This window comes from Centropristis striata, chromosome 12, assembly GCF_030273125.1.
Source record: "Centropristis striata isolate RG_2023a ecotype Rhode Island chromosome 12, C.striata_1.0, whole genome shotgun sequence".
Lineage (NCBI taxonomy): Eukaryota > Metazoa > Chordata > Actinopteri > Perciformes > Serranidae > Centropristis > Centropristis striata.
In genome coordinates, this window is record NC_081528.1 from 25,949,134 (window position 1) to 25,962,858 (window position 13,725).

General features: G+C 38.0%; 3 protein-coding genes across 3 annotated transcripts; 1 reads left to right on the forward strand and 2 right to left on the reverse strand.

Annotated features, from left to right (window-relative positions):
• Window positions 1-942: 942 nt before the first annotated feature.
• Window positions 943-4,943, forward strand: cetn2 (centrin, EF-hand protein, 2). The gene is made up of 5 exons (XM_059346663.1): window positions 943-1,275; window positions 1,476-1,640; window positions 1,724-1,852; window positions 2,582-2,719; window positions 4,102-4,943. Exons 1-5 carry the CDS (start codon window positions 1,273-1,275, stop codon window positions 4,189-4,191), a joined length of 525 nt encoding a protein of 174 aa, XP_059202646.1. The 5' UTR covers window positions 943-1,272; the 3' UTR covers window positions 4,192-4,943.
• Window positions 4,944-6,077: 1,134 nt separating this feature from the next.
• LOC131981405 (olfactory receptor 4C15-like) lies at window positions 6,078-8,098 on the reverse strand. The gene is made up of 3 exons (XM_059345678.1): window positions 7,856-8,098; window positions 7,618-7,719; window positions 6,078-6,677 (listed from the first exon to the last, which is right to left on the reverse strand). The coding sequence occupies exons 1-3, from the start codon at window positions 8,069-8,071 to the stop codon at window positions 6,078-6,080; spliced, it is 918 nt and encodes a 305-aa protein (XP_059201661.1). The 5' UTR covers window positions 8,072-8,098.
• A 644-nt stretch (window positions 8,099-8,742) lies between these two features.
• Window positions 8,743-13,672, reverse strand: gcna (germ cell nuclear acidic peptidase). The gene is made up of 13 exons (XM_059346662.1): window positions 13,556-13,672; window positions 13,110-13,212; window positions 12,256-12,430; window positions 12,098-12,170; window positions 11,907-11,956; window positions 11,691-11,757; window positions 11,531-11,601; window positions 11,011-11,433; window positions 10,765-10,930; window positions 10,523-10,667; window positions 10,248-10,383; window positions 9,537-9,741; window positions 8,743-9,412 (listed from the first exon to the last, which is right to left on the reverse strand). Exons 2-13 carry the CDS (start codon window positions 13,197-13,199, stop codon window positions 9,181-9,183), a joined length of 1,833 nt encoding a protein of 610 aa, XP_059202645.1. The 5' UTR covers window positions 13,200-13,212; window positions 13,556-13,672; the 3' UTR covers window positions 8,743-9,180.
• Between the last annotated feature and the right edge of the window lie 53 nt (window positions 13,673-13,725).

The window sequence follows — 13,725 nt, forward strand, 5'->3', positions numbered from 1 at the left end:
TTTATTTCCTTCAATAAGGAATACTAATAATTTTGAGAAGGTTTTTCTATTTTCCTGGCTTGTTTTTGTCATAGCATTTGTTCGTTTTGCCATATATCATTGAGTGAAAATATGAAGAAAAAACTGAGAAAAATTAAACTGGTGTCCACATAACTGCCAAAACAAATATACTTGTCCTAATGGAACTGCACTATGAAAGAAAACACGTGAAACCCTATAGTAGACAAACCGACGCTAAAGTGAAAGAGAATAATAGCAAAAGTAAAATAAACACAAGGGAAAAAAGAAACATCTATAGCATAAAACTTGTGCACATAATTGAGAACATGGAATTATATCATGATGTACTGTCTACCCTTATAATAAAAAATATGCTTTTATTTTCTTCTTTTCTTGAAGACAGAAAGAAATGACTTGGTCACAGAAGCAAAGGATGTTGGCTGCACATATGCAATATCTGAACTCTATTATATAATTATTATTCTACTTTTTCAAATTATTGCATATACTTTTAACTTTTTTATTATTATCATTGAAGTTGAAGCTGCTCTTCCCTGTCTTATTATTCTCGGGCTATATTATCATGATTATCTTCTTTTCTATTAGAAGTTGGTCTGCTGACACTAGAGGGTGTATTGAGTCAATTTTCCTCGAGCAGCACGAGCAAATGTACCATTCATATCATGTAACATGTAATGTGATACATTTTGCATGTAAATATGACTCAAATGCTTTTCTATTCTCCATATTCTGTTTAAGCGTTTTATATTTTTATAGGAAATCCAAGGTGGCTATGAATTTCGGGTCGTGTCTTGCGCCCCGTGATCTCTAAGCAACCAATCATCCTTTTGCCCGACTGGTGCGTTTGATTTTCACTCCCACTTGTGCCTGTCCATAGCCTGCTTTCATTCCTCAATGGCCATTAAAGGCATTGGCTTGTCCGCTGGCGCAAAGGGTGAGCAGTTCAAACGCCTGGGCTCCATGACGGCACCTCCTGAACAGTAAAAGCTGTGCATGTTGTTTGCTAGAAACGTTATTTTTCTGCAAATTTTATCAGCATCTAGTGCGAAATAAATTGCAGGGTTTGAGGAACAATAGAAGATCTTCCAATCGGTGTGATTAAACGGTTAATGCGAGCAACTGATGTGAAGTACAAACCGTTTAATCATCTCCTCCTCCCTAAATGATAGGGAGGCTTCATAGCCCAGAGGAAAACATAGATTGCCTAATAGACCTGCAGTTCCTTTTTGACAATCAAATAAACAGCAACTGATGGTGAGTAAAAATGTTTCATTATTACCCAAATCCTTGTTGCTGTATTGCATTTAAGTTGGATATTTAAATTATTCCTTTATAGGTCTGAGGAAATGCATACTCCCAACAGGAACCTCTCTGATTCTGTTGTGATCATAGACGTGGTGGCTCAGGTGTCTGCTACCATTAAGATTTACCTCCCCCTCCTATGTTTCCACCAGGCGACCAGTGCCAAGAGACCATCCCTGCAGGGTCCTGTGCCACCTCCTCGCAAGAAGACGACCCCCAAACCAGAGCTGACTGAGGAGCAGAAGCAGGAGATCAGGGAGGCCTTTGAGCTGTTTGACACAGATGGATCCGGATACATTGATGTCAAGGAGCTAAAGGTGCCTGAAAGCTGATCACAATCACATGTGTGTCTGAGGGGGGTTATGTGTGCTTCACTCACACCTTTCTCACCCTGTGCCAGGTTGCAATGAGAGCTCTGGGGTTTGAACCAAAGAAAGAGGAGATCAAGAAGATGATTGGTGATGTGGATAAGGACGGCACAGGGAAAATCTCCTTCGCTGACTTCCTCTCTGTCATGACACAGAAAATGGTAGATATCTATATGAAGAAGTATACTATATGCATTGCCAATGCAGCTGCAATTCCAACAGTGTTTAATTCCTCTTTAGATTGAAGGGAATTATTGATTTTGTCCTACAAATTACAGTATGTTTATTTGAGTCCACAACCTTAACGCCACCCTATCAGCCCCATTTAGATTCCCCCTTGATTCTACTGGTATTACTTTTTAGCAATGGTGGAAAAAGTATTAGTGTCCCTTATTTAAGTAAAAGTACTAATACCATACTGTGAAATTACTCCACTACAAGTAAAAGTACAAAAGTACCAGCATCAAAATGTAGTTAAAGTATCAAAAGTAAAAGTACTCATTATGCAGAATGGACCCACAAAGATTCCAGTACATATTCTGTATATATTATTGGATTATTTGGACTGATGCATTTATGTAAGCAGCGTTTTCATTTTGTAAAGATAGGACTCTGATTAACTACTTAATATACTGTTATGAGGTTTAATTTAAGAAAATGTCTAATTGATCATGTTATTCATTGTAAATCTCGACCTGTAACTAAAGCTGTCAGCTAAATGTAATGGAGTAGAAGTATAAAGTTACTTAAAATGGAAATACTCAAGTAAAGTTCAAGTACCTAAAAATTGTACCTAAGTACAGTACTTGAGTAAATGTACTAGTTACATTACACCACTGCTTTACAGAATTGTAGTTTGTGGTAAAACTAATCTCCATCTTTGATTTAAGGCAGAGAAAGACTCCAAAGAGGAGATCCTGAAAGCTTTCCGCCTGTTTGATGACGACGAGACGGGAAAGATCTCGTTCAGGAATCTGAAGAGAGTAGCCAAAGAGCTGGGAGAGAACCTCACAGATGAAGAGCTGCAGGTAAAGCACATCATCATGGAATAAAACATTATTTTCATGTATGAAGTAAGGTTGCAAAGGTATGATAGTTTCATAGTATATGGTCACAAGTATTAATATTATTATCAATTAAAAATATTCTTAAAGTAATGAAAACAAAAGGATTTATTTTGGTTAAACAACCACTTGAAAACATTTTTTAATGTGTTATTAGTCTCCCTTTCTAAAATAAATAGAAAGAAAAATGGAAAGCTGTTGTGCCTTAACCAAGCCGAACTGCAGTAACTACATATTTGGGTTATAATTAAAAATGAACTCCATGATGTCTGTTTTATCTTGTGACAAAGTTTTAGAATTTTGCTTTATTTCATAGAAATAATGATATCAAAATTGCAGTAACTACAAAATCCAACTCAAAACCAAAGCAGACCAGTAATTTCACTTTGACTGTGATACAGTGCAGCCTTGAATTTCTTCATTGTGTCGAATAGTGATGACAAGAATAATATAAATTTTAAGTTTATAAGAAAGCGATTAAGTTAAAAAAAAGTGAGATAAAATTATATTAAGACTAGAATATAACATTACGTTATAATATTAAGTCTAAAATAAACAAACCTTTGAATAGAGCTGTTAAACACTTTTAAATACACTTTTAACAAAATCAAATTGAAAATGTTTATTCAGTGAAAACAAAATATAAAAGCTGAAAGAAGACAACAGCATTGTAGTTACTGCTTTACTATTAAAACCTTTTACAGCAATGCAAAACCAGAGTGCAGTAACTACATTTTGGGGTCAAAGGTCAAATACATCGTCATGATTTTTTGGCATAAAAATGACATCATCAATACATGTAGAAGTAAGTGTCATATCACTTACCTACCTATAACTCATTTGGTTGACCAGTTAAAAAAAACTTTGAAGCAATTTTTCTCAGTTTTATCCTTTGCATAGTTACTGCAGTTAGACTTTGTAGGGCAGTGTGCATTTCCTGTTTGAACTAAATAAATCAGGAGGAGAAAAATGAACAGGGCCTTTAAAAATAGTAATCTCTGTGCATGTGTGTGGCACAAGTTGATGAGTCTGACAAGCAGCCGAGGAGGAAAAGAGATATGTACGCTTCGGTTGCATTCTTTTTTTTCAATACCTTAGATAAGCAATCGTACATGATATGATAACCTTTAATTTTCATACCGTGTTGAAGCCCGTATACTGCTGCAGCCCTGATAGAAACACCCACAGCAGACTACTGTAGCACACAGGGTGGTTGTGTTGCCAAGCCAAAGGTCATGACTGCAGTCTTGAATCATATCAACACGACATTTGCTCATGAATGGTATCAGCTTGATTTGCATCCTCCATTCTCCCTTTCATCTCCTCTTTTATGTGTCTCTCTGAAGGAAATGATAGATGAAGCAGACAGGGATGGAGATGGAGAAGTGAACCAGCAGGAGTTCCTGCGCATTATGAAGAAAACCTGCCTCTACTGAAACAAGTGTAAGCCATTAGTGAAGGTGATGTAGAGGGAACCAGTGGTGGTTTCCCATATAATGCTGCTCATATATCTATTTTCCCTCTCCTCATTATTGTGTCGTGCCATACATTTCCACATATAATAAATCAAATGTTTAACTTTCACATACTACACAATGCCAAATTGTCCTCCTTTGATTTACATGATAACCTACATTACATTTGCCAAAAACAGAAAGAGAATTCTCTCTTTCTTGTTTGGAATGCTGCATACTTTTATGAAGAACACATTGATTAAATAGTCAACGATATGTAGGTTATTTATTGTCAAGAAATTCTCAGTGCCTACGTCAATACAGTGACAAACACAGTACATTCCAATGCTTTGATTGATAATTAAATGTGTGCATACAGTTTGGTCCATCTGCAGAGTGTTTGGTTTACACTGGTAACTCCAGTGTTATATGTTATTTGCTCTTGTAACTGCTGAAGACTGGGGAGCGCTGTCTCTCCTCAGTGCTACCTGTGGATTTGTGCCTGTGCCTCTCCAAAGGGGTGATCCCACTAACTTTAAAGTATGAGTTATTGTGTAGGTATTTTTCTTGTAGAATTGAGTATTTATCCCTCTGTTGTTTAAGCGTAACTACTCTATAATACACAAAATGCTCTGTATTCTTGAATGTTTTGTATGATACAAAGTGACTTTAATGAGTCAATTATACAGCATATATAAGTGTTTAAGGTACAAATTAAATATCTTGAAGCAGTTTGTCCTGTCTTTTATTTTCTATTATTACAAGTATCTCTCTTTGTTCCAGGTAGGGCTGGGCAATATGACATTTTATATTGTGAAAACAGTATAAAATTGTCTATATTATGTATTTTTCCAGATCATTTCTATAATGATGTTGAAAAACCAGTGGCCGAGCTGAATTACAGCAATATGTGATTTGGATTTGGACACCTTTTGTTGTGTCTCTTGAACGAAGATGGGGCAAACCATGGAGGAGTAAGGAGTATACCAAAACTAGGCTTTACCATAGTTTATTTATTAATTTAATTACTAGAAAACATGCATTATTATTGAGATATAAAATAACCTTATTACCTTACTGAATGGGCCTATCAGTCACACTTGAAATGACCACAAAGAAACGTAACGAGAGATGAAAAACAGCTGCAAACAGACACAAAGAGACTTACAATAAATATGAAAAGGGGCAAAAAAGACACAAAGTGACTCAAAACAACAGCGACTAGTAGTGATAAAGAGACACAAAGCAGCTAAAAAAACTCAAAATGACTTTAAAGATACAGTCTATGAAAGAGACACACAGGCTAAAGGAAGACACTAAGTAAATACCACAGACATTTAATAACTACAAAAAGAACAAAATAATTAAAATGTGAAACAACTACAAAGAGACTCAAAATGACAAAAGAGGGACACAAAACGACGACAACGAGGCTAAACAACGGAAATATTTGTGTATCTTTCTTCTGTAAGCAAGGTGGCGGGACCTTTTGTTTGTCTGTGTTCAGGGGCCCATTGTCTCATAATCCATCCATGCCTATTCCAGGATAGAAGATTTATGCCATATTGTCCAGCACTAGATACAACAGTTATCAGAGTTTGAACAGCTTGACCCTGTTTTTTTTTTTAATATCTTTTTACTCACATAATTTATTCTCCTGCTGCTAATAGATGGCTTACATGAGGATGCTGCAACCTTACCACAGCATATTGACTCAGCTATCCAACCTTACTACTTCAAATAAATTCAAAGCATCATGCAATAAATGTGAAAGACCTGCTGTGCTACACAGCTCTTATCATTCAGGCAGCAGGGGGAAACTGTTACGCTTTATAAATTGCAGCTCTTCAAACAAATGTTTATTACAACTATCTTTGGTTGTTGACTCTGCTCCTGTTTGCAGCCTGACGTATCCTTTGCTGCAGCTCCCGTGAGCGGTAGCCATAAACCAGGGGGATGAGTGACACCCCCAGGTTGAAGATGATAGTGGTGGCTATATCAAGAGCATCACTGTGCAGGTAGCCAGGGATCAGGTAGCTGTCCATTACCAAAGGTATAGAAAACAGGATGGTTTGAGCTCCCTGGAGGCCAAGGGTCACACAAGCTCTCTTGGTGTAGAGCGGTCCTGTACGTATGTCCCAGCAGAGCAGGCAGAAGCATCCCAGGATGGTCAGAGAGCAGAGAGGCACCACCACAGCAGTCCCCACAGTGCAGTAAAGTACCAGAGCAGATGTACCTGACAGGCAAGGTGTGAGGATGAGAGGTCGACAGCGGGGAAGGGTAAAATTGACCTGCACGCTGTTGAGGCTGATACCCAAAGCCACACTGCTGAGCACAGCTGATAAGGTCCATATGGCTGCAACAGTTACTCTCTTCCTTTGAGGGCACATCAAGAATTCATAGTGCAGGGGCCACTTAACAGCTACAAAGCGGTCCACAGCCAGAGCGGTGCTCAGGAAGAGGTCCACCTGTGCAAAAAAGTAGCAAAAGCTGTAACATAAAGTAGATGCAGTTACCTGCCATGTCAAGGTTTTAGAAGTGCAGTTTACATAATAGATGAGTCAGAGCAGGCAGGTGTCAGAAGATAGCAGAGCATAAATTTAGGTCACATTTATGTTGATCGCAGCACTTTTGAAGAGGCCTTGACTCTTGTTTCTTTTTTGTCATCACAAACAAAACATCTGTTCTTGGCCAATATGGACAGGATTAACAATTAAAGTTACATGTCGGAAAATAACCTACAAAAAATATTGAACAAATTCTTTAAACCTGAGTTGTGTCGATCCATGACCAACAGAACAGAAAGTAGATTAGAGTAGTTAGTGACTAGTGAATAGAACCCGACCAAAATTAGATTTTTGAGATTGATGCTGATACTGATATTGGAGGGAGAAAATGAACTATAACAGATATGGTGGATGATATAATACATTTATGAGCTGGAATGAAATAGACCTTTATGTGAACTGTGCACTATTTTTTCACCACTCTGTAAAGGTTCCCAGATAACTACTTTCTCAAACATAAAACTTTATTAAATAACATTTAACACTGTTATACATCATTAAAAACACAGTACAATGTGTACACATTCTATAAATGTCAACTGAGAAAATAAGAAAAATAGGGATAAAATATGTACAGTAGCTAGATAAACATCATTACTGATCAGTTTCAGTGAGTTGCTGACTATAACAAAAATTCCATCAAAGAAGAGTGTACACCATTTCTAAATTTTCTGCATCATATATTGTGTAAAGAATATATCGATAGGCCTTTGATAGGTCAATATCAGCCAATATATCTGCCAGGCTCTACTAGTGACAGTAAAAGCTGGCGTATAAATCATATCTCAGTGTGACTTAAACAAATATGAAACACGTGTATTTAAAAAAAACTTTAACAAACCAAGCCACAGGCCTCTTCAGCAGCACAGAAGATCAGACACTCAGTCACAGGAATACCTTCTCTGGATCTTAAGAGAACTGATCTGATTGTGCAGAGCAGCTGCTGAAATGACAACGATGGGGATCATTTAGCTCAAAAGGCATATTACAATCTCAGTTGTTAAGAAGAGGTGTGTTGAAACCATAGACTGTATATAAATAAGGTTGAAACGGTCCACAGCCAAACAGTTTAGACTTACCTGGAGGTTGTCACACAGGAGGAGGTGTGTGAGGAGGAGGAAGCGAGTGTGTCTGAGGAGGCACGGAGAGCGTGCCAAGACCACGAATAAAGGAAGACTGAGGACACTGTTCAAGGTGAAGCTCACACACATGGTGACCATCTCAACCAGGTGGAAGATGTCGGAGTTAATTTCCATCTTGGCCTCTATTATGGTAGCATTGCATTGGACATCCATGACATTAAGCTCCCTCTGATCTGCCTTCCAGATATTCTTGTAAAATATAATAGAAATACAAGTCATTAGCACAAAGGGAGAGTAAAAAATGAACTAGAATCACTCATATCAATGAGGAAAAACAGATGATACACACCTCATAAATGTTTCAAAGATGCTTTCCTCTTTCGAGCATTTCCAACGTGACATGGTCAGAAGTAATTTTCTTTCTGATGGCCTATTGTGACTGAATTTTCCTGGAAGTTGTCCATTTACTCAGCTTCGCTGTGTCAACGTGTCAGACATCAGCCCCTAAAACCTTATCCCTGTAATGTGTCAACAGCTACTCTTTGTTATCAGGATTACATTTGCTTATCCATACAAAAGCAGGGGACAATATTAATACATCTGTACAGAATTGTATTCTATCTGTCAATATTTGCTTGATAGCAGAGGCCCATTCATGGACACCCCATCCTTTCACACCAGCACACGTTGTCATATTTCTGTAAAATATTTACAAAGATGGTTCAAGCTGGATTAAAAACCAAGAAAAGTACCGCATACAACCACAATGTGATAAATCTCATCATTCAGTCATTTAAACCGATAAATTGACTAACACATTCCAGTTTCAACCCTTTAAAACAAGGCACTTAAACTGGTTAAATAACCAAAACCTAATAACCATATAATGTACAGTCATTGAAACTTTATTTATGGAGTTAACAGGAAGATGAAAACAGTAAAATTTTGAAAAAAAATATAAAAATCCATTCATACATGTACCATACTCTACACAGCCAAACTTATCTCCAGTATATGTATTACATACAGAGGATAAGAGGTGGTCAGTTTTATGGTTTGAAGCTGCCTTATCTACACATACACACAAACAGCACATAGGAATGTTAACTCATTGTTGAGGCTCAGTTTTAAGTTCCAGCAGATCCAGTCTAAAAATCACATTCTGACATACAAAAATGACAGGAAAAACATTTAAAACATTTTGATTTAAATTAATATCACAGCTGCTCCCTTATGTGTGATAAACTGGCTGAGGTATTTTAGACACTGAAAAGGTTTCCTGTGGTTGTGCAGCTCAGTCCATTATAGCGAGCATCATGATCTCAGCTTTGACTTAGTTTAGTCTTGGAGGCAAAGTCTGCACTAAGTTTACGCATCACTTCTGCATGGCTTTGACCAGATAGCTCCTGTCTCACAGTCCCATAGTTCTCTTTGACAAAGTTGGCGAAAGGCGTTGGAGCACGCGGCTTGGCAGGCGCCAGTAAGACGAGCTGTCCTGTGCAGAGGGCACACACAAACCTCTGTGTGTCCAGTGACTTGGAATGACGCCCGATTCTGTGAAGAATCATGACAGAGGATAAGGAATATTACCCAGCAGAAATAAACACACAACTGTGAAAATGCAAGATGAATAATAAAGAATAATGTGAGGTTTTAATCTGAAGTCAGTGAGACATACGTATTCTTGCAGCGGGTGCACTGGTACTGGAATTTGTACTTGATGTCATAACTGTGGCAGCGGGTGACCATGGGCAGCTCAGGGTGCGCCACAGTGGACTTGCGAGCATACAGCTTCCAGAAATTTCCGTGGCCGTCCCTTACACCATTTATCAGCCAGGTTGCAGCGTGACACATCTCGTGAATAAGTGTGTCCCTTAGACGATCTAGGAGGGCGAAACAATGACAACATGAGAGATTCAAGGTAATAAAAACCTTCATGAAGATTTTATTATGCATGACAGATGGCATCCAGGGACTTTCAAGCAGATAGTTTATTACTTTGAGCTGGGTTTCACCACTTATTTTCCGGGAACTCTAAACTTCTCAAGTCTGTTTTTTAACTGATGGTTTTTTAAGGCAAATTAGTCTGCTGAGTATGAACAAGCAACATGGTATGGGACGAGGGCTGGACACTCTGCAGCCCCCCCCTCCCCAAAAAAAAAAATTAATAATCTTAAGGTTTTTTTCTCACTGCCACAACATTTACTGCTCTAATGAATTCTAATAAATTAAAAGCAGAGGATGGAAATTAAACTAACAGCATCTGTCTTCACAGTAAATCATCTTTTTTTTAACCAGCAAAATATCCCCAGACCTTTTCCCTAGTCCTGTAAGGAAAGCTCCTGCTGTCAAAAGGACCTTTAGTCCATCTGGCTGACTAAAGCATTACCTGCAGAATCACAGACTTTTTCTGACAGCTCAATTCGGGCATATCTGTTTCCACCCCCTCGCTCCTGCCCTGTGATACAGTAACCGGCCGTCTTCCGCATCTTCTTATTCCAAGTCACTGACATATTGACGGGGAGCTAAAAGGCATGCCAGACAAGCAGAAAAGAATACATGTGAATACATGCTTCACGTGAACAAAGAAATAATACATTAAAAATCAAATGACATTCCTAAAACATTTGACTGAAACAAGGGAAGAAAGTTTTTGTTCATCACCTTACTGTCGAACACACTGGTATTGTATAGCTGGTAAAGTCTACTGGTGAGTTCTTCTTTGTTCTGCTTAAAGTTGCGGCCATAGCTGGTGCCAGGGTTTGATAAGGTGTGCAAGAAGCACCCTGGTGTCTTGCACAATGCTACCCTAGAATGAAAAGAATAGGGTAAACTCCAGACAAATGTCTGTGTATGAAAGACAAACATTTAAGTCTGCGTTTTAAAACCAGTGTAGACAGATGTACCTGCTGGTGGGGCCGTGCCTGGGCTCTGTCTGACTGACTCTAGGCTTCAAGGTGGTGGATATCCCTGGTGTCTTCACATGCAGAGGTTTTTCACCTAGTGGTTTAGAGACTGGTGTTGCAAATTCCTTTAAAGGGGGAGCTGACACAGGAGGGTCCTTATTGCTTTCTAAATATCAGAAGAAAACGATAGATGTCAGCCTTACAACTACAACTGTTGAAATTTGAAATTCCATATAAAGCAGTTACCATGGGTGCTCTTAGGTGAAAATGAGGTGCTAGAAAAATTGTTTTTCTTTTTCAGTCTCGCCAGAAGGGATGTGAACTCCTCCTCAGAACTGGTCGAGTCATCCAGCTTAGAAGGAGCTGAAAGAGTGCGTTTAGGAGAGGCCAGTAATGCAAGAGTTTTGTGAGGAAAAGGAGAAAGAGGAGAAGGGTTGGAAAGCAAAGGCAGTGATGGTGAATGATCCTCCTCATCACACTGCAGAGACTTATTCTTATTAGCCTTTGGTGGGGGCTTAGGCTTTGTGTGACGAGTCTTCCAGGTGCTCTTCACCACAATATTTTCATCATCATCATCATCACTGTCACTGACAAAGACTGGAGAGTCACACTGTGACAGCGGTCTTCTTAGTGGATGCTGGTTTGCTGGAGTGTTGCATTTCTTAGGCACTGCAAAATAGTGGACACAAAACATCGCAGCTATAAACCTATAGTCCTATGTTGCTTTTCTTTGAAATATAATAGAACATTAGTACTGATGAGTTACCCTTTAAAGATGATTTTGGCTGAATAAAGTCATCATCTGAAGAGAGGTCATCCACTATGAAGTTTTTGAGGCTTTAGAATAAACAAAAGGTAAAACAGATATACGTAGAATTTCCTAGACAGTGACAATGTATTTTAAGGAAAATATATGATGCTCTTACCTATCTTCACTCCCACTTTCTGATACTTTCTTTGGCTTGGTGCTAGGGGTTTTCATTCGTTGCATAACTTCAATGTGCAAAATGATACAGAAGACAAAAATGAGGCTGACAATATAAACGAAATTCCCTCATTATCTAACCGATATTTGAAATTGGCTCATTTATTGTTATTGGTTACAGATAGACAACTGTACCCAGCAGGAAACAGCCACTTACATGTCTCAAAACCATCCTCATCGTCCGAGCTCACTAGAAGAACATTTGAGCTGAAAAGAATAAAAATGGTTTAGATCTTTGAACTACCATGACAGAAAAGAATGATGAGGCAAATGAGAGGTATGACTAAAACAGGGAGATGAGACAAAGATTGTCTCATGAAGTCTTGTTACTTCACTCCACTTTCATACCTGTTTTTCTTTGCAGCACTACATGGTTTCAGTGATGAAGGTTTAGCTTCCGGTGTTGCCCTACCTACCAGAACTAAGGAGTAGAAGTTTAAAATGAAAACAGTGTTGCAAACAGTCATACATTTCAACAATATACAAATTCAAAAGATTTAACTCACATTGTTCAAAGTCATCATCACTGGATTCGATCAAAGACTTATTTCTGTAAAGATTGCCCTTAAAGTACTGGTTCTCCTTCTCTGGATCATCTTCACTGTCAGGGGAGGCTGATTGATCCACAGATCGATGATCACTTGTGGCCGCATGACGAGTTTTTCCAATTGCGCTTATTAGCTAGAAAAAAATGGACACAGATTGGCATTATCACTTTAACATTTCCAACTTTAAAATAGGGCTGCAATTAATGACTATTTAATTATTAAATTAAAATGTTGGTTATCTTCTTGAGTAAGCGATTCATATTTTTGTCAATGAAATGTCTGTAAACACTTGTTTTTTTAATTTAATAGGTTTATTATGTTAAGTTTACTGCAATATATGATAACGCAAATCATAAAATCCCCACATTTAAGAAACTGTTTACAGCTCTTTTTTTGCCATTAGATGAAGATTAATAAGCTGTCAATCAACTAATTATTTCAGCTCTTGATTCAAATATTCGCATATGAACTGATCTTTCTCTCAGTAGTCCAAAGACACATTTCCTATGTTAGTTTAGGAGTTATTAAAATAGACGTGTCTACGGGGGATATTTTGGCTGAATATTTATTTAAACTTTATTTAATACTGTATTAATAGGAGTGTAACAGTACCTTTTAAAAAAAAAATCAAAGCAAGTAAGGGCAGCATTTATATATAAAGAAAGAAAAAAAATAATTATATCGATATATGCGATATAGTCTAATTCCATATCACATTTAAATATATATCGATATATCTTTTACATCGATATATCGCCCAGGTCTAGTGGTAACGCGTTACTGTTTGCAGGTTAATGAAGTGTGCAACAAACCTTTTTTTCTGCTGTGTCCAGTCCTCCTTCTTCATCCCATCCCATCTTTTTAGCAACTCTTTCAAACAATTTGCGGGTGTCATCATTCATTATTTCCTCTGCTCTGTGAAAACGGTACACAGAACATGGCAGTCATTTAACATTTAAAGTCCAGCGCTTACGTCAAACCTATGATTTGTAATAATATTATGTTTCCAATAAACTAAAAAGGACAGTTTGCTTTCCTTCTGCCATTATCATTTTTTCCACTTATTGAAAAGTCTAGAAGAGCTTGTAAAGCCACACACACTGACTGCAGCTAGAAACATTAGCGTTAACTTGCTAGCTTACGTTATGTTTTGACTCGACTTAACTTTTTCAAAGTGTTGAGTACGCACTGCAACAACTCCTCAGAATATCAATTATTTTTCCTTAGAGCAAACAGATTAATCTTGAGATATGATTACCTAACGCGGTTCTGTTGTTGTAAATAAGAGGCAGAGGTGGCAGACAGACGGAGCTAAGCGAAGCCAAATTCAAATCTTGTGCTCCGTCGCACCGGAAGTTATCACGAGGGCCTTCGACCAATCGGAGTCGGCTTCTAATGCCACGGTGACGCCATTTCCCCGCCCACCAC

What these genes read in the sequence shown, in the direction of transcription:
- cetn2 (XM_059346663.1), top strand. An exon ending in CTGTCATGACACAGAAAATG is followed by an intron (nt 1,853 to 2,581) that starts GTAGATATCTAT and finishes CTTTGATTTAAG; the next exon opens with GCAGAGAAAGACTCCAAAGA. An exon ending in TCACAGATGAAGAGCTGCAG is followed by an intron (nt 2,720 to 4,101) that starts GTAAAGCACATC and finishes GTCTCTCTGAAG; the next exon opens with GAAATGATAGATGAAGCAGA.
- LOC131981405 (XM_059345678.1), bottom strand. Translation starts at nt 8,071, where the DNA reads ATGGATGTCCAATGCAATGCTACCATAATAGAGGCCAAGATGGAAATT. An exon ending in TCCTGTGTGACAACCTCCAG is followed by an intron (nt 7,720 to 7,855) that starts GTAAGTCTAAAC and finishes TTGTCATTTCAG; the next exon opens with CAGCTGCTCTGCACAATCAG. An exon ending in CTGAAGAGGCCTGTGGCTTG is followed by an intron (nt 6,678 to 7,617) that starts GTTTGTTAAAGT and finishes TTTTTTGCACAG; the next exon opens with GTGGACCTCTTCCTGAGCAC.
- gcna (XM_059346662.1), bottom strand. Translation starts at nt 13,199, where the DNA reads ATGAATGATGACACCCGCAAATTGTTTGAAAGAGTTGCTAAAAAGATG. An exon ending in TGGACACAGCAGAAAAAAAG is followed by an intron (nt 12,431 to 13,109) that starts GTTTGTTGCACA and finishes ATTTTTTTCTAG; the next exon opens with CTAATAAGCGCAATTGGAAA. An exon ending in AAAAGTCTGTGATTCTGCAG is followed by an intron (nt 9,742 to 10,247) that starts GTAATGCTTTAG and finishes TCGCCCTCCTAG; the next exon opens with ATCGTCTAAGGGACACACTT.